General features: G+C 38.6%; 1 protein-coding gene across 1 annotated transcript in view; it reads right to left on the minus strand.

The window, feature by feature from the left end:
* Positions 1 to 19,649, minus strand: part of FYB1 (FYN binding protein 1) — a 46,795-nt gene that overhangs the window by 6,735 nt on the left and 20,411 nt on the right. Inside the window, exons 2-13 of the mRNA XM_086771070.1 lie at positions 17,508 to 17,688; positions 15,681 to 15,730; positions 14,556 to 14,575; positions 13,736 to 13,782; positions 12,184 to 12,301; positions 10,367 to 10,523; positions 8,028 to 8,172; positions 5,275 to 5,303; positions 4,053 to 4,122; positions 3,124 to 3,264; positions 2,411 to 2,442; positions 1,242 to 1,350 (exon numbers count right to left, since the gene is read on the minus strand). Of these exons, the coding sequence (XP_086627196.1) occupies positions 1,242 to 1,350; positions 2,411 to 2,442; positions 3,124 to 3,264; positions 4,053 to 4,122; positions 5,275 to 5,303; positions 8,028 to 8,172; positions 10,367 to 10,523; positions 12,184 to 12,301; positions 13,736 to 13,782; positions 14,556 to 14,575; positions 15,681 to 15,730; positions 17,508 to 17,688 (1,099 nt within the window). The remainder of the gene's footprint in view (positions 1 to 1,241; positions 1,351 to 2,410; positions 2,443 to 3,123; positions 3,265 to 4,052; positions 4,123 to 5,274; positions 5,304 to 8,027; positions 8,173 to 10,366; positions 10,524 to 12,183; positions 12,302 to 13,735; positions 13,783 to 14,555; positions 14,576 to 15,680; positions 15,731 to 17,507; positions 17,689 to 19,649) is intronic.

A 19,649-nucleotide genomic window follows, 5' to 3' on the forward strand; every position in this document is an offset into this window, starting at 1 on the left:
ATATGGATAATACAATACAGATTTGATTTCAAAAGATATAAAAAGTTTGAGTTTTCTTTCCTACTCTTCTCTTTTAATGAGCTCTCACGTTAATATGTCTATCATGTAAGCAAGTATGGAAAATTATTTGATGTATCTAGCTGCTACAGCAATGAGAACTTTCCATCTACCAAAAATAGTTTAGGTAAATGATACCCATAACTTTAGAATCTCTAGGCAAGGAACAATTCTTGTTAAGTCTATGTATCTTTGGGCAACAGGCTGAATAACACATGTCCCACTGTGGAGGCAGCTGGAAAATTTTAGCCTTTTGTAGAGTAGCTCTATTAGTCCTATGTTCCCATAGAAGACCTTGCTACACCAAGGAATCTCCATTACCTGCCCCTTTTCAAGTTCTGGGGTTTTTTTTTCCCCATCCCTGATAATGTTGACTTCTGCCAATGAGCACAGAAAGGTTTCATCCCTAACTAACCTTCCTGATGCTGTACCTGGTAATTTAAAGTCTGACTCTACTTTTTGATCCTTCCTGATCTCTGTAGGAGTTGTGGATGGCAGTTTCACTTATGATAAATTGTATGTGCATGTGTGTGAACTAACCTAGATTTAGGTTAGGAGGGACACATCTTTTCTTTTCGATATACAGTTCAAAGAGCTCTCTCTGTTTTAATGCCTCCAGACTAGATTATTGCAGTGCAGTCTGTAGCTCCACTTGAGTGGAGTTAGTGGCAACAGAATGTGACATATTGCAGTCATCTTCACAGATGCATCTGTGCTCATAACACATCTGTGCTCCAGAGATGGCCATACCTTCCTGGTCCAGGGATAAAAGTTTTCCAAGTTGAACTTTACACCTCCAGATGTGTCTCATAACACAGGGCACTATCTTATTTTCTCTTCAAATCCTACAGCAAGTGGGATCAAGTACATACCCTAATAGTCCCTGGATTTTGATAGGAAGAGGACTGCATTCAGAGAATGTACAATCAAGTACCTTTAGGCCATGCATTCATTTCTACCTCTTGTCCATCAGAGATTGAATTTGTTGAAATTCAAAGCATGCTTATTTATCCTGTAGTCTAATTATTATTTCAACCTAAAATAAGGGCAGAGAGCATTTGACTGCCATTGTCAACAGAAAGTTTAGGAGAACTGCAACACCTGACAATACCAAATAAAGCATACATTCATTAGTTACAATTTGCCTTTAGTAAATACTTTGAAAATGTTTCATGGTGTATTACACATTTTTAATCAGGGGAGTAATTCCTGTTTTCACTTGCTTGAGTTCGAGTGGTGGAGGAGGGAAGTCTGAAGAATCTACGTCATCATAGACATCATTGTCTCCAGAATCTGAAACAATAGCATTTAAAAGCATGGAAAATTATAATGTGATCCTTGAGTAGAAAATACATTTTGTTACAATCTATGGTAGTGTAGCTAAGTTAACAAGAAATTGTGGCAAGTACTGTAGCCATGTATTGTCTGTGGGTTCTCTCTTTTGCACAATGTACTGTGCAAAACAAACATCAGCCAACATTTTCAGAATAAGACTCTTTATTAATAATAATAGGTATTCACTGATATTTTAATCTTCTTAAGCTGAAGCAAGTTTTAGCACATGTTGGCTAATGCAATAGCCTTTAATCTTCATTTTAATTAGTCCATTTCCCACTGTGTTACATCGAAGTGTATTTTTGGGGTTTGATATTAATGTAGACTCAGGCACTTCTATAGCACTTTGGTCAATGCAACGTTGTTTAGAAGTGGATATGAATTGCATGTAAGTTAGTTTTTAGGTCATCTTGCAATGCCAAAGCAGTGAAAAGTATTCTTACCCCAAGAATATACTTAGAGTCACATTTAGCCTATTTGAGGGAGGAAGCAATTGTTCCACGCACCAAACCAATGACTAGAAAAATCACAGTAGGGGATAAAAGGTTTAGAACTCAGTTCAGGCAACAGCTTCAAAAATTGTAAGCAGTTGCTTTGTATTCCATGGCTGAGCTGATATTTATGAGTGCATATTATCTTACAAACACAGTGCAAGTGATAAAAATAACAACAAGATCTCTTTTTACTTTTGAAGTGTTGCATTAAGTGTTTCTTTCCAAGTGTATCTGTTCATACTTATGTCAAAGAAAATGAACTAGTGGAAATCTCACATAGAAAAATAATGACTGCTTAAAAAAGCAGTCTATTTTCTAGAGAGTTTGTAATGTATTTGTATCTCCTTGTCTGTAGCCAAATCAGTTGCAATATTTGAAATTTGTTTGCTGGAACTGGGTAAGCAATGGGAAATCCTGTTTCCTTCCTTGAATGTATTTTTGTGACTAGCATGATACAGAGTAATGTATACAGAAAAAAAGGATCAGGAATCAATATGGAGAGTGAACAATAGGCTATTAATTACCTTTTCCAAATGTCTTTGTTGAAGGAGATGTGCTGGGAAAAAAAAATGCTCATTAAGTATTTATATCACATTAATAGGCTTTTGCATTATTTAAATAATTTTAAAAACTTGTAACACAAGGCCTCCAAGTAATTTCCAGGCATTTTGAAGCTCTGCTGACACAAGCAATACTCATGAACTAAATGTATTTTTACCACTGAATCAAAGTAAACTAGTTCAGAACTGAATGAGAGAAGATGGTGGTAAAAACACCAGTTGCTGGTTTAACCTCTAGGCAAGATCGGTAGAAGACGATCTTTGTATTTTTCTGTTTGGCATGTTATTCCTAAAATTTGGATTAATAGGACTAGATTTACAAGTTTGTGTCAGCTACATTGTACTGATGAGCAAAGTACATTTTAACTGAGTATACAGCAAACTTACATCACCAGAGTGGCAGAAAGAGCATGGATATTTTTAGTGTTCTTCAGCAAAAAAATTGTTTTGGGATATTTTAATTACTAGACTTACGCAACAAATACAGGTTTTTAAGAGAGTAATTGTATTATATAAATGAAAAGAAAGGAGGTCAGTGTTTTTGCAGAAAAGTATCATCCTGAGCTGTGATTTGATGCATGATTTATTAGGCTGCTGTGAGAACATGTTAGTAGCATGTGATCAATGCTTTATTAGAATTAGTCAACATGTACTGTGATTTCCTGGCAGATTCTTACAACAAATTTCCATTATCTTCTGCCCCATTGATTTTGGTTGTTTTTTCTCGTACACTTTTCTTTTTGTCATCTTTAACCTTTAGCTTCTTCAAGATTCCCCAGGACCAGATACCATTCTTATCTTCATCCTGCGGTACAGACCTTTGGAGTATGCATGCAATTATCACAATGTAAAATGTACATTCTTTTTAAAAGGTCCAGTTTAAATTCTCCATTGATGCACATAATTCTCATTAATGCCAACAATGTATATACCACAAGGTGAGGACACTTATCTAAGTGCCAAACACTAAAATGCTACACTAGAAATATGTATGTTAAGACATTTGTAGATATCAAGATATATTTGTAGGTATAGATATTTATCTAGTGGCTTACTTTTCATGTTGTTACTCAGCAAGCTAAAATTTTAGTTTGTTATTTTAATTTCAGAGCTATTCTGTCTAATTGAGGATTTCAGGGTTTTTATGATTGCACCTGATTTTGCTGACACACTAAAATTAATTACAGAACAAAAGTTCTCCAGAAGACCAAAGAACCCTTTTTTATAGCTTCACAAATCCATCCTGATGTATACTCACTTGCTGATCATAGAATCATAGAATCGTAGAACCTTTAAGGTGGGAAAAGACCTCCAAGATCATCAAGTTCAACCATCAACGTAACACCACCATGTCCACTAAACCATGTCCTGAAGTGCCACGTCTACACCTTTTTTCAACACCTCCAGGTATGATGACTCCACCACTTCCTTTGGCAGCCTGTTCCAGTGCCTGGCCACTCTTTCAGTAAAGAAATTTTTCCTAAAATCCAATCTAAACCTCCCCTGCTGCAACTTGAGGCCATTTCCTCTCATCCTAATAGTTACTAAAAACTGAAAGGAAGACACTGTTAAAGAACCAAATTATGTAAATTATACAAAACCTTACCTAGTTACAGCATCTTCATCATCAATCCCATCATAAATTTCTTGATCAGAAGGAGGAGGTGGGAACATCTCTTTAATAGATCAAACAGTGAATTAATGCATTTCTATTTAATGCTGCTGAATAGAGTATTCAGTACTGGCTTCTTAAGTATGTCATATGTGCGTGCAGTTTGTGCAATATCCGTGTAAATTGTATTTTTCTGTAAACCAGCACAGCCTATTTATTAAAACAGTGATTTAGACTTATCCCAGTTGGGAGTGCCATCCACAGCATTTAAATGTGGCACTGCCAATCACAAGAGCATGAATGATGAAAACAAATGCATTTACACTGCACTCAGTGAAATTATAAATGGCTGATTTTGGCCCAGTTGTTACGACGACTGATTACTTTTAAATTTTTGTGACTCGAGTGATGACTGAGGATGCCAGACCAACACTGTCAGCAAGTGACGTCTTGTGTTCATCCACAGAAGCCAGAGGCAAGAGCAATATAAGCTCCCCATTTTAGTCTCAATTCTGACCTTTGAGCCCCAATCCATCAGTGCAGGGTTAGCTCAGTTTCCATGTCCAATTCTAGTCACCGGTCAGAGTAATCACTGAAATCTGTACTTAGCTGGCAGCTGCTTCATTCAGCACTGCCAGGGGATGCTTCTGCCATGACTAGTATCTAAACTCTAAGCTGGGAAGATGAGCTGCACTCTTGTGATCAACAGAGAATGCTACATAAATATATGTGCTACCAAAGGGGAAACTGGGTTTGAATGGGTATTCTTGACAGTGTGAAACTGCTGCAGGCAGACTGGTCATGACTCCAGAGTATCGCTGAAACTGAAGTTCCCTTTAACTGTCAGCTTTAATTGGTAGTATTACTGGCTATTTCAGAACCAGATTTCTCCTGCACAAAGCCTCTTGGTCATCTTAATATTTTGCCAATTATATCTGTGCTGTTTTGTGGGATGATTTACCCTCTCACTCAGAAAAGTAGGTTTGTGATCTTCTGATCACGTGTTTCTAATTCACAGTATCTGAAGACAAAACTTCTTTCTCACCCAAGTTCCCATAGGTGGAAAGAAAGTTAATTTGGCCACTGTATCTCCTTATTTGTTGCCTGTTAGCTAACATTTAGCACGCTTATTACTGCTAATTACTGCAGAAGTCTGAATTTGAAGGTAAGCAGTACACAGAAACAATTCTCCCCAAAAAGTATAGGTAGAACTTACTTCCAGCTGCAGTTTGACCACCACTCTGACTGGAAAAGCAAACAAGAGATATTTTAGAGAAAAGCAGTAATCCTTCAGAAAAAGAAAACATCATGATCATCCATCATTTTTGTAGTTATTAGTTCTAAACCTTTTGGCTTTGGCACTCGTCTACATTGCCAGGTAAGCTCTACAATTTCTGGACTGGAAGCTCACGCACGTGCTGTGTTTTCTATATGGGCAACAACCAAATGTGCCAGTTCTTTTTTTCTCTCTGTTTTCACTACACTCACATGGATTTCTTACTGTCAAACAGTACTTGCAGTCTCACTAATGCTAAAGAAAATGTGTAATCTAATTTGTAAGTGAATTAGCTCTTAGATGGGGAGAGATTAACTTTTAGTATATTCAAGTAAAGAAGGAAAAAATACTGTTGTTTTTTCTTTCCCCCATGGAAATGGATAATTACAAATCAGAAAAGAGTGTTTTAAAACATCATTTACAGTAATTCAAAGGGCTATAAGAGAGCATTATCAATACCATCTTTAGTTAATGTAAAAAAAAAAAGGACAGTATTTTATAAGTAAAGCTGTGAAGTGAATTCTCTGTTTGCGTAAATGATTGCAGGTATTTCAGGCAAAGGAATATGCACCATTTCATACAAGCACATTTTCATACATTCAGTCCTAATTGTTAGAAATTTTTAGCAACAATTGCAGGATAATTCATGTTGGAAGAGATCTCAGGAGGTCATGTAGTCAAACTTGATGGGAATGAAAATATAATTTGACTGAACATTAAGGATTGCATCCATGTCCTTTAGATTCATCCCTTATGAGGGGATTTTCTTAAGATTAGATGGTAAATGACTTTATTGCATTACTAGCTTTCATTGGATGATGGTTTAAGCCTCTAACTGCATATTTCTGACATTTCAAGAATTCCGTATGTTCTAACAGTAACTAAAAAAAACCTAATAGGTTCACAGTAGCTGAGATTATTTCCAAGTCAGAGCCTAACTTAAACTTATACATCAAAACAAGATATCTGTTAAACTCTGGTGCCACAAAATCCTGAAATACAACAGCCCTCGCCACTTACTAATTTTTGAGTATTAACAATACTACTGATAATGAAATAATACTGTTTGGTCAAGGGGCTTTTTTTAGTATGGCATTCTTACAGTGATTTCAAAACATGTTGATGTATGTCAGACCCTCCAACAATTCATGCTTATGAACTGAACAGAATGCTATTAATCACTAGAGAAGGTAAAAATGTCAAAATACAGCTTAAAGGATTTAACGAATCTGAGCCATTCATTCATCCTTCCAAGTTCCTTACACTGTTTTTTTAATATGCAATAGTACAGTATTCTTGTTTGCTTTTGAATCCCATAAATTTTCTAAATTCCTTGCATTGAGGTGGTTAATGGTAATGCTTGCCATAGTGAAAAGGATTGGCCAAAGATACTTCTGCAATGAAGTACCTGATGCTCAGGTTACCTAAAACCTAGAACAATTAAAGCAACTCTTCTGGCTACGTTGCAGTAAGACCAACGTGCAGGGAGTAAAACTGATATTGAGCAAGCTGGAAAAAGATCAGATGCAAAACTGTATTAATTTCTTAAAGAATGCCAGCCTGAAGGCAGATCTTTCCAAGCACTTGTTCTGAAGCTCATGAGGATGTTCTAGCAGCTGAAGATCAGCTGCATCCAGCAGCCAGCCAGCTGTCTTCTCTTTATTCCAGCCAGGCCTCTAAGTTAAGGTGCTGGGAAGCAGTAAAAGCAGGTGTAATGGCTGAGTATTTCAAGATAGTTGTCCTACACATTGAAATCCTCTACACCCATATGCAGATCTCTTATCTGAATCCCAGTGTATGTGTTTCTGCACATCAGGACATGTAATGGAGAATGAGCACTGGTTTGTTGCATCACATAACAGAAGCAGACTTTTATATGAGGTTGGGTAACAGAGGTAGCACTGTCATGTTGTGTCATGTGATAGCCTTGACTTTTGTCACAAGATGACTAGGATACTTGCCAGCAAGTTTGATACACTTCTCTAGCTGCAAATCTATCTGACATGAAAAGTACAGCACGTTGAGGTAGAGAGTCGCCAATCCAGCACTGCATTGCAAATACATGGGAAACTATGCCATAGAGGAGAATGTCTGATGAAGTAAAAAAAGTATAGCTCATATGCATCTAGTGGGATTTTATAGCCCCTGCTTTCAGGACTAAACACATTAGCCACATTCTTTTCTGAAGGGTCATCCTAGTCAAGCTTCCAGAAGTCCTTTATCTTCAAAAGGGAAGAGTCAGTAAGACTCATCGTTTAAGAGTAATGAGGGTGATCAGGAGTTCCCCAGTGCAGTGAGTGCTTCCATTGCTTTATAGAGTCTATTCCTGCATGTTAAAAAAGACAGTTTGCGAATTCAAAAGACAGAAGAAGGAAAGAGAGGTAGGTAAGAGAATTGGACTTCCTGCAGCTGATGTGTAATCCTGCATGTTTTGCATTTTGTTCTCCTCTGGACTGCAATGCTGTAGGTCCTCTTCCAGTAGTATGGATTCCTCCTGAGAGTGACTGCTTATAGATGCTGGATACAGAATCCATTCTTGTTCCTCTGGCTACTTCAGTCTGAATAGCTCAGTTACATGTTTCTGATATGAATGGCTGTTCTTTTGTGACAAGAGTCTGCTGTGTTATAAAACTTCCCGTCTAGGCTGACTGGGGTGAATTATTGGTCCCTTTTCATGCATTCCTTATACATACCTGCTAATACTGTCCTGCTCTCCAACATCGTCATACACTTCTTGGTCACTGTCTGGATGTTTCACTGCAGCTCTGGTAGATGATTTTTGCTTTCTTTTTAAGGAATCATAATCAATCTCCACCATGGTTGTTTTAATGTATCCATCTAAATGAATGAAACAGTGTAATTAGGCAGAGATAGTTTTAAAGTGCATAATACAGGGAGGAGTTTAGCAGAAGGTTCAGGATCAGTGATTTAATTGTTTTGTATGATCTTTGAAAACTTTCAAAGAAATGTCTTGTTCCAAGCAGCCTCAGTTTGAGTCTCCATCTGTCTACACAAATACAAATCTCAGGTCTGTCTCAGATCTCCCCCCAAACCCTCCTCAGCTGGTGTAAAGTTAACTTCACCTTTACTTCTCAGCTACAGCAGAAGAATTTTCTTTGCAGACTCCAGGAATTATGGGGCAAGCTCCCCTTCACAGTTAACCCTGGGACCTCTGCAGTCTCATGGCACATTTCAGGGCAATTCATGACATAAAGATTCTGACAGGTCATTAGGAGGGAGAAACTTTGTTTGCATTGATTTTGCTTCAGGTTGGTAGACATGCTGCAGCTGCATTGCTATCCTCTTGTCTCTGGATCTTTGCTAAAAAGATCTGGTTGTGCCCCTGAGTCCAATGGCTCAGGAGAAACTTGCAGCAGAACAGTTGGCCTGAGATTGGGAACTCTGTTTGTGCTGAGGGGAATTTTAGATAGGCATAGTGCCTGTATAGAAGACAGCACAAATGTATTTTCTCAAAGCTGAAAAATGCTCATGCATTTCTTGAAAATGGAAAATCCCCCACTTGACTACTTCTGAGTTAACCCAGTTTTTAGTGTGCTTCCCCTCATATCTGTAACACATTGATTTTTTTTTCTTTTATTTAAATGATCAGAACTGATTTTCCTTTGTTGTTTCATCTTCTTCACAGACTACATCTGGCTTGTGAACATTGAAGGCTGAAGCACTGGTGAAACAAATTGGACTGTACAATTGACACTTGTCAAGGAGAAGGCTTGTACAGCTTGCAGTTTTGCTGAGGCAAGAATTGGTTTATGAAAACTAAAATAATTAAAGGTGAATTAATTAATGGACTGCACATGCTCAAGAAAATACCCTTCTCCCAGCCCTCACCAAGATTTGTTTTCCTATGTACAAAATGAACCATGCAAAAGACTTATTTGCAAAACTTCAAAGTATCACAGAAAAGCTGATACTGGAAACTACCTCTTGAGGTCATTTTGGCCAATCCCCCTGCCCAAGCAGGATCCGCTAGAGCAGGTTGGCCAGGACCATGTCTCATCAGGCTTTGAAGATCTCCATGAATGGAGACTCCACCATCTCTTTGGGAAACCTGTTCCCTTGCTTGGTCACCCTCACAGTAAAAAAATGTTTCCTGATGTTCAGACAGAATTTCATGTATTTCAGCCTGTGCCTGTTTCCTCTTGCACTGTCATAGGGCATCTCTGGAAACAGTCTGGCGCCATCTTCTTTACAGCCTCCCATCAGATATTTATGAACAACTACGAGATCCCCTCTGAGCCTTCCCTTCAGCAAGCTGAACAGTCTTAGCTCTCTCAGCCTCTCTTTGTATGAATTCATTAATGTCTTTTTTACATCAGTACTACAAAGTGCTCAGCTGGTATTGTACAATTCTACATGTGTGAACTGTCTTACTGAACCTTACTGACATTTCAGTCTCCTTAGAAATAATGCAAGTGCTTTTAATAATTTTAATTTATTTTATGGATCAGTCTTTTAATGCTTTCGCTATAACCCCGCAGCCAGATCATCAACCGCTTATCATGCTCATAGATCCACTCATGATATTTATACAATTAGAGAAACATCTTGGATTTCAGACAAAACAAAATCTAGAAATCAGTTATAAACTTTCATAGGAACAGGAAGGAGATAAACACTTAAAGCAGGACCTTATATTCCTGCTTCTATTTTAGGAACACTCGTGTTTTTTTAAATACAAAGACATGACAAAATGCGATCCTTGTTACTTGCACGGAGCTAAGTTCTGAAGCTATTTGAAGGCTGACATGGAACTACCTCTCAATAGGTCCATGAAGATCCCAACATATTATTCCTAACTTATTCTAGTGCCTGTAGATGTTACTGTGTTGTACAATAATTTCCTACTATGAACTAAGCCTTGCACATGAGCTAAGGACTGGAGGGCGAGTTGTAATTATTTACTTTGGTGGTGAGTGACTCAGCCTTGGTAAGGCTGCTCCTTGGTGTAATGCTCAGGTTTACTGCCATATAGTGAAAACATTCAGAAGGACAGTGAAGAAACAGAACTCACAACATCCTTTTATCCTCCCCAACCACTTTCCTTCTGGGTTGTCTGTGAGGCGAATGATTTCAATCTCATCTCCCTGTTTGACAGTCAGCTCATTCTTCCCTCCCTTGTGGTCAACACAAGCTCGTGCCTGATGAAGGACTTGGATGGGTCCTGTTAACTGCAGAGAAGAAACAACAAAAGAAATCACAGATGTGGAAAAATTGAGTTCTTTCCCAAACATTCAGACAAAAGAGAAAATAATTGTAATGATGATTATTGGTTTCATTGGTATTTAAAATAGTCTAGACAAATAAATGGAAAGGCATCACTCCTGTCCTAGACTACCCAGTTTAAATTAATAATCAAGAATGTTTTCATTCAGAGGGCAACGGCATAGCAGTAAGGCAGCTGAAGAAGTGACTGACAAAATTACAGAAATACTAAGAGTAAAATCAACAGGATAACCTATGAAGCCTTTCACGGGTTCACAAAAGCAACATGTATTTAATTCCAGTGGGCAGCTTCATGGAGTTCCAGCAGAACTACTCATAGAAGTAAATGTTTATTAATATAAATAAGTCTACTACATAATGTTCTGTGTTTACAGTTCTACCCTGTAAATGATTCTACAAGTACTCACAAGAGATGATCACACTGTTTATGGAATTCAGGATTCTCTTTGTGAGATCTTTAGTATACGTTACAGAGAAATCACTTTAAATTTTATTATCTATGGCTTTAAGATATATGTGAACTTGCAGAGGCATGTGGCTGTTGACAATTCTAGACTAGCTCTGGAATATCTATCCTGTATGGGTGGCAAAGAAATGGGAAATAAATATGCACTAAAATATATTTCTTTGCATTTAAGAATAATAACAGACTTTAATGGCTGCAAAAGAGCAGTCTGCAGTCTGAAATTATTCAGTACACTAGTGCCCACGTTTCACAGAAGTGGTCTGAAAAATAGACTTGGGGCCTGACAAATGACAACTAACCCACGGTTATTAACTATTAGTATTTTCCTTTAATATTTGCTCCTCAACTCATGTCAGTCTCTCCACAGCAGACCCAGGCCATGATGTGAGAGAATCACCATGGCTTTACTGTGTACAGAGCATCATAGGAACTAAAACAAAGCTGCCCACTATGTACAGTGACACTGAAAGAAGCACAGTGAACAGGCATCAGTTCACAGAAAATGACTGGCAGATTTGTAAACTGTGGTAGCATGCTGACCACCAACTATATAAAAATTATATAAAACAGAAAGATCTGTGTCATCATTTAGCCCCTACGATTTGACAGTGACTGTAGCTCCCCTACACATGCCCTATTCCCTTCCTCCCATTTAGGCTGGAAGTCCCTTTAGCTCCCTTTAGACCAAGGCAAGGGCAATGTGTTGCAATACAGTGTTGAAATCTCTTAAAGGCTGGATACTGTTGTATCTGACTCTAGTGAAGCAAAACCCACTAATTTCCATTTTTATTAAGGACTTTTAATGCTATGCTAGTGACATAAGTGCTTTTTAAACAGAAGAATGACAGGAATGTTTTTAAGAATTTTTTTTTTTTAATAGAAAGAATGTGAGAAGGGAATTTAATTAAAACTATATAGGCACTGAAAAAATGTCTTTGCCCTCAGTACAGAGCCTGAAGCCAAGCATATGCCAAACATAAAAGGGTAGCTTAAATCTTTTTTCAGAATTTATGCAGGTGCTTGAACTATCTACCATAACAAATAGCTTTGTAACTAGCTGAAAGATCTATTTTGAACTCAACAATGCTAAATAATGCTTCTAACATATCTTTGGCCAGATAACAACACAGAAAGCTTACTTTGAACTTCTTCCTTATTTCCTGCTCTTTCTTTTCTTTTTCCTTTTGTTCTTTCTTTTCTTGGTCCATTCTTTTCTTTTCTTCCTTGTCCCACTTCTTCTCTTTTCCCCTTGATGATCTGAAAGTGCATTGCAAGGACTGAATGTAGCAGTGAAGCAAATTGCATTAGAGCTTTCTTACCCAAGGTTAACAAAGGACTACATGCGATGGAGAAAGGCTTCTCCCAGTGAAATCAAAGCTACAGATTCTAAACTGTAGTGTGGCTGCAACAGATGGAGTAAGCAGCCCTTTCTCTTATATTACATATGTAATTTAAAGCGGCTGTCCTCAAGACAACAGTACACCAGGAAAGGTTATCTGGAAGAGACTGGCTTTCCACGTGCATGTCCAAACATCTCTGAGCTAATTTTGTCAAGCAAGCTTGGAAGCTGGTAGCAGTCTAGGTGTTGTAGGATGCAGCTGTTAAATATTTACCCAGTGGTCGATGCAGCCCGAACTGAAGCCTGAGCTACCACTGGACCGCCGTTTTAAACCTAAGTGTAACCTACTCCAGCAGTCTACTCAAATGGTAGTTAGTCCTCTGCACTTCATCATAAATGTGCTTATCACACCAGGGTAGATTGCTCACTATGCCTCATGTACTGGATGGTACTGAGATCTCGGCCTTGGGATGTGATTAGGATTATAGGTAGAGCTCTGCTGTTTGCTGCCAATGGTTTGGCAAACCCTGCTTTACAAACCCTATGAAACTGATTGAGTGAGGCTCTGTGCTCTTCTTTTTTTGGTACTTTTGCCAAACTGACACGCTCAAATTATATTTAAAAAAAAGACTAAAGAGGATCACTTGTTTTGGTTATATAGTTTTAAAATTATCTGTTTTTAAAGGGAATTCAACAATAAATTTTTGCTGAAAGTTATTCTATATCTGAAAAAAGCTATTTTTGTGTAGGAACTTTAGACAGTTAGTTATTCCAAGGGAATTAGAGCTTTTCTTTGGCTGTTGTCATACAGTGAATTCCAGACATTTAGATATTAGCAGAGCAAGAGACTCTGCAAAGTAAAGGGCTAAATGTCAGAAGAATGAGCTCATATTCTGGCTCTGTAGCTATGCTAGGGGACTCAGGCCATGAGGACTGTAAATCCAGCCTCTCATAGGAGTTCTAAGTACATTTATCTAGAAAGCAAGAAAAACAACCACAACAAAAGATCTATCTGGGACCATAGTAGCTAGGGGCTGAGTGTATTTTTCCTCCTAAGCTGTAATTCCAAATAGTGATTCAGATATGTTCCTTAGATCAGAAATCAAACTTCTGTCATCTAGATCACAGTAACCACATGGTTTTATTGCAGGAGTTTTTCCAGCCCAGGGCATACTAGATCTAAGTGGGAAAGAACCTGTGAACAAGCTGGCTTTCGCTAGGTGAAATGAATGAACGCAGTAACGCCAGGCAGGGACTGCAGTGGAATCACAGTGTTGTGCCAGATGAAGTATCTTTGTTAGCAAGCTTTTAGGAATAAAGATACAATAGGTTATAGATTTTATAATTCCTACCTGATGTCATTTATGTCTTCATACATCTCTCCATCACTTTCTTGGCCCTATAAGAAAAATTCACTGTTCAATGGCCTAGATACATTTGGAAAGACATGAAGAAAATGGACCTGCTATGTAAGCTCTATACAAATATTTACAGCAAAATGTAAATACAAATTAATTTAATCTTCCCAAACAAAGTTACTACATTATTCAAACCAACTATTCTTTTTTTCTGACTTTGTTTTTACAGTACCACAACTATAAAGTTCTAGATTCTTACAATCACAGTAGCATACTGCTAAATCCAAAGTGGATGTTTTAATTGCAATGTTAGTCCTGGAAAGCCTTTACCTGTGTTGATGATTGCACTGCCATGAAGAAGGTACGAGGATTAGCAGTAGTTAAACTGAAATGCTAGGGATGTAAATGGGACTCAGATTAGGGTCCCAAAGACCTCTGTAGTCCTAATATAGCCAGGTACTTACAGACGCAATACCAACGTGTGCTTAGCTGGAACAAGGGGTTTATTACTAGAACAGAGCCCTTGTTTCTGGAAAATTTCAGTGAAATAAAATGTCAGTGGAAATAAAAGGGATGGTTTTGGGGTTTTTTTTATGTCAATTTTTGGTGTCTAGCCAGCTTTGATAATTAGTTCCAGTTTGCTCTGCTTACCCTGTTTTATTTCTGTCCTTCACAATAAGTAGCTGCTTCTACAATTTACTGACAATATACTGGATTCATTCTGCAATTAATTTTCTAATGCATTGAAGGGCTTTTACTAAATTTGTAATTTTAAACTAAAAAGGATAGGTTTGTCATGCAAAATAACACTTACCCCCTCTGTATTTCCATGACCTAAATGGCAAAAAATAAAACCAGGATATTTATTTTTCGCTCTACAGAAAACAATTCATTCTAGTGTTAACTATTTACAAACTGCTAATAATACCAGTGATATTAACAAGAAGTATGTGCAGGCTTTTAATGAGGGTATGAATGCAAAAAATTAGAATTTTTCCAGGTTGCTTTAGTAGTACAGTGTAAAGTAGAAATATCTACAAAATAGCATATTTCACTGTGCATTTTTAGAAGTGGAAAATTTGTTTTGTGACATTGTTGAACTTACCTATGCTATTTGTTTACCAAAGTGCCTATTTATATAAGAAGGTCATTGTTAAAAACCTAATAAATCCAAACAGACCTCAAAGAACTTGCTTGCACCTGCCCCGCAGCTGAATAAAGAGGCCAAAAGCTCTTTTGCTAAGCCAGCCTCTACCCTGGGCTGCAGGAGAACAAACTGTGTGAAACTCCTGCTTCCTCCTCACTCTGCAGGTAGTTAGATAAGAAAAGAGCTTGGGCTCAGTTTCCGCTCCGCAGCCCACACTGCTGTACGGCAGGGATGGCTAGCACAGTAAATGATGCATACTGTGCCTGGCACAGACTGAGTCCTCTTGAGGAGAGATCAGAAGGCAGATTGAAATTCTTTGTGTCACAGTCTGCTTCTCTGGCTGCTCCTGGTACAACATAGTGACTCACTGCCTCTTATTGAAGGCAGACCACAAAGCAACATTAAAAGCACAGTCAACAATTTTTTTTTTTTTTTAATCAAGTATAAAACAATGCCTGCTTCACCAGAGCGTAAAACTTCAATTCTGAAAGAGCAGCATTCATTTTTCTTCAGCTTTGAAAATCTGGTAATTTACGGTCCAAGCATACTTTCAACCAAAAAAAGGTGGGGCAAGGGGAGATGATAGTTAAAGCAGTTCCTAATAGTATGTCATATTCATTATAGAACAGTTAGTTTTATGAGACAACCATCTTCACCGATAAAACTGCAGAACCAGCATAATGAGTTACACAAGTCACTCATGAATACAATACAATACAATTGCTTATCTTATAAATACAATATGCTTACAGCTTTATATAGCTGCCATTAATTAAAATGTATGCATCTTACCCTGTGAAACAAATTCAACGTCATCATAATTTTCTTCATTGTCTGGAGTTCTGTAAACATGAAAAAAATGGACATGTGAAACCTATGAAGATAGTTTTATGATTGCATTTTCATTCACCATTGTTACAGTGCTTTTTCCAACTGTTTTATACAAACTCTGGACACTCTGTTGAGCCCTATATGCTACTTAAGTACCCACCAGATTCCCTAAATTGTTCTTCCTAACTGTGACTCAATTTTTCACCTGGGGCAACCTTGATCCTGAGTATAAAAGGAGAAAATGAGCCAAAGGCACTCAGATACCATGGAGATGAATGTGGTATGAAATATGTGACAGGCAGACGGGCTGGCTGAATTGTAAGAATCTGTTGGGCTTTTTAACCGTCTTTGCAGGTGTGGGCTTCTTACACAATGCACAAGCAAAATGCCAGACTTTTGCAGAATTTTAAATAGACCTCTAAGACTTGCTTCTTGACTTGTAGAACTTAAAGTCTAAACAAGGGACAAGAGAAACAATGGTATGAGGTCAGGCCAAGTAAAAGGTCTCTAATGTTGTTATATTTAAAAGTGCTGTCAAACTGGGAGAAGCAAGAAATTGAGAATGTAACCAGTAGTAACATCAGGGACTTTTCATAATACCTTATAATAGTTGGTAGAAAACTAGGGCTGACAGTCATCATCAAACAGGTGTAATCAAAGAAAGGAGTGGAAAGCAGAAAGTGATCTTTTAAAATTGGCTTGATGGAGAAAGCACTGAGATAGAGTGAAGGAAAACGTGTCAGCACCCAGGCACTCATTTTCAGCAGAGGGGAGAGTGCAGAGGACACGCAGGAAGGAGCAGAAGGGCAATCTGGAGGTAAATTTTGCAGGTCCCTGAAGGCAAAGAGAACACACTTGGCTTCCAAGGATTTGTCAAGAAGGGTATCCAGGAGGGCTTCTGCAGGGCCCATGGAGCGGCTGCCATTGCCCGCTCCAGCCACTGAGTGGGGCGGTGGTGGCTGCTCCCAGGATGTTTCCCACAGGCCTGAGCACAGCAGCAGTGCTAGGCTGATGTCACACTGTCCATACCAAAATACAGCACACGTGCTGACACCCACCTCTCCAATGCCTAATATATGTTCCCTGTCTGCTGTTTGCTGCTGTTTGCAGTAATTGCTGGCCAGAGAGCAGCCCATCATTCAGCTCAGCTCATTTCCGGTCAGTTTTGACGCTAGACCGAAGTGCTTTTAACTCTTTATCGCTGGCAGGTTCCCCTTTTGTACACAGCTCTTCAAAGAAGGATAAAGAAAGAAGCCCCATATGCAACAGAGGCTTCTCGGTGTTACCACAACAGGTCACAACATGGCTCCTGCTGTAGTTTCACAACCAGCTCTGCGCTCAGTACCGCCAGCTTGCAAAGCTGCTTCCTGGGGTGTTGATTGATAAACCTGATGCTCCTGGCCATCTTCCCCCAGAAAAATGCAGGGGAAAGCTTCAATTATTGATACAACTGATTTTCTACTAGTGTATGAAGTATTTGAACCCTTCTGGCTTAAAAAAAAACCCAGTGGGGTGTTTGTTCCCTCCCCCTTCCTCTTACCAATGGAGCAGAGAAAAGTGTTGTTACAGATAAGACAATTTAGGGAAACAACTGAATAGATGGAGGGTTCAAGTTAATAAAAATGAATTCCAAACAAGTCAGGGACAGGGGAGGACAAGGAAAGTGCTGTGGGACCTCACTCCCCCAGAAACCTGGGATATCTGCAACCTCAATCTGCTGCTGCATAAGCAAAGTAATAGGGAGAAAAAGATGAGAAAATAAAGACCTTGAGGTTTATTTTCACTTACATTGTTTCAGAGCTGGGCTTGACGTTTCTGGGAGGCAGACTGGGAGCTGCCGAGGACTGCAGGGATGGGTGAGAGGAGGGTGGAGGAGGTGGCAACGGCGTAGCAGAGTGTGGTGGAGGTACAGGTGGGGAGACGGCTGCTGAGGAAGGTGCTGTCTGTTTCAAACCTTCATTTTTAAGGCCTGAAAAAAAGCAGAACAGACTGAATTTATCAAGCAAACGGCTGAGGAAGGAACCTCACTGTTCACATGATAAAATATCAGTACTGCACACACCCCAGAGCAAATGTATTTTGATGAACCTGCTTCTCAGATGTTTGGTGCCTTATCTTACCAGAGAAGAGAGTCTCTGCCTAGAAGAACGTACTGCTGGTAAAAGGCCTTGGAAATGTCTTTTCCAATACAAGAACAAGAGATAAAAACATCAGTTCATCCAGACTGTAAGCTCTTGTGCTTTAAAACTAAATTACCATTTAATTCTACAATTTGCATGAACAGACCAGCTGCAGAGTTTTACTTGAGCACTGATGCACTCTTGCTGGAGTTTTTCTTGCTCAGAGACAGAGTTTCAAGGAAGGGATGAGAGATGACAAGTTATTTTGGTTTTGATTAAGAGGTGTACAAGTCTCTATACATCTTCAAATATGTTTGTGATGGAAGTTCTAAAAGGCTGTACTCTAATTTTCGAGCAAGCCCGTACTAGAAAAGTGGCAGTTTGAGAAGCTGCACAGAAGCTACACCCTCGACAAACAGGTGCAGCCTTAAAAACAAGGTGATGCAGTGCACCAGACACAGAAGCCATAATTACATGAGTGGGCTGGCGTGCATGTGTGCTGCACTGAATTTATGCTCTGCGTACAAGCCACAACCAGATCATAGTAACCATTGCTTTGAGAGTTCACCTTGAGAGAAGTTATTCAACACAACCAAATGAAATAAAACCTCCAGTTTTGTTTAAAATATCACGAGTGGATTAAAAGCTACCCAGAAGGAAATGTCCCCAGTTGCACGGAGGGAAGTACAACAATATCTAAGGGAGAGGAGAGCAGAAGGAAAAAGCAAATTCACTGTTCAGTTAAAACCAATTACAAGTGAAAAGAACCTCCTTGTCTTCTGGAGGTTTCCATCAAGTTCACACCTCTATAGTGGAGATTAAAATCTTGTCAAGAAAAAGAAGCTTTAGCCACGTTGGAAAAAAGTGTCTTAAACACAGAACAATGACAAATATTCAGTAATTCTTAATATCAAGACTTAAAGTTACAAAAACTACTGAAAGAACTTTCCTTAGCTGCTTGGGAGTCTGAAATTCTGTCCTTGGGATAGACAGGAGAAGGGGAATTGATAACTACTAGAAGGACCTCTCGTGTCACATGGAAATCAAAGCAAAATTACCAAGCTGTGACAGTTTTTCTCCTTGATAACAAAGAACTCAAAAAGTTCTGGGTAAACTGGGCTTCATGGCTGCTTGAAGCAACTTCACAACATACGTGTCAACAACAGTGCATTTGAAACCTGTTAAGTTCCTCCATCACCTAAACAGCAAAGTACTAAAAGTCCCAGCACTGCTAATTACACAGGTGAATTCTTTAGTGTTTTTGTTAAGGAACATTCATCTTGCAAAAGCACAGCCTTACAATTTAAGGTACACCAGGATTCAATTTGTGTGGTATCACATATCTTTTTATAATTTTATTCAAAAACATAGCCCAGAAGTCAAATGAAATAATCCTTTCACTTAATACTGAGGAGGCTATAGCAGAGTTAATGTGTGCCAGCTGGAGGGAGTCCAAAGGAGAAGAGTGAGAATGATTAGTGGTCTAGAAGACATTAATTCCTGTAGATATTGAACAAATGGTGGTTGTTTAGGGAAATATAATAAGACTGGGGGAGAACAAAATGAATACCCAAGCCTCTGCCAAAAAAAAAAAAAAGGGCTGATTTTTTTTTTTCTTCATTTCCATGGTGGAGAAGGCAAGAAGTAGTATGTTTAAAGGCCAGCAACATTTGTTAGGAGTCACTTTCTAATAGTGAAAGTGGAATTTCCACGGCTTGACGTCCATGTTGAAGAAGTGGGATAAACTTAGGGCATGAATAAGTTCTAGTACAGTTGTTCTTAACCTGTGCATAGGGATGAACCAAACAAC

This window comes from Chlamydotis macqueenii, chromosome Z, assembly GCF_036417535.1.
Source record: "Chlamydotis macqueenii isolate bChlMac1 chromosome Z, bChlMac1.mat, whole genome shotgun sequence".
Lineage (NCBI taxonomy): Eukaryota > Metazoa > Chordata > Aves > Otidiformes > Otididae > Chlamydotis > Chlamydotis macqueenii.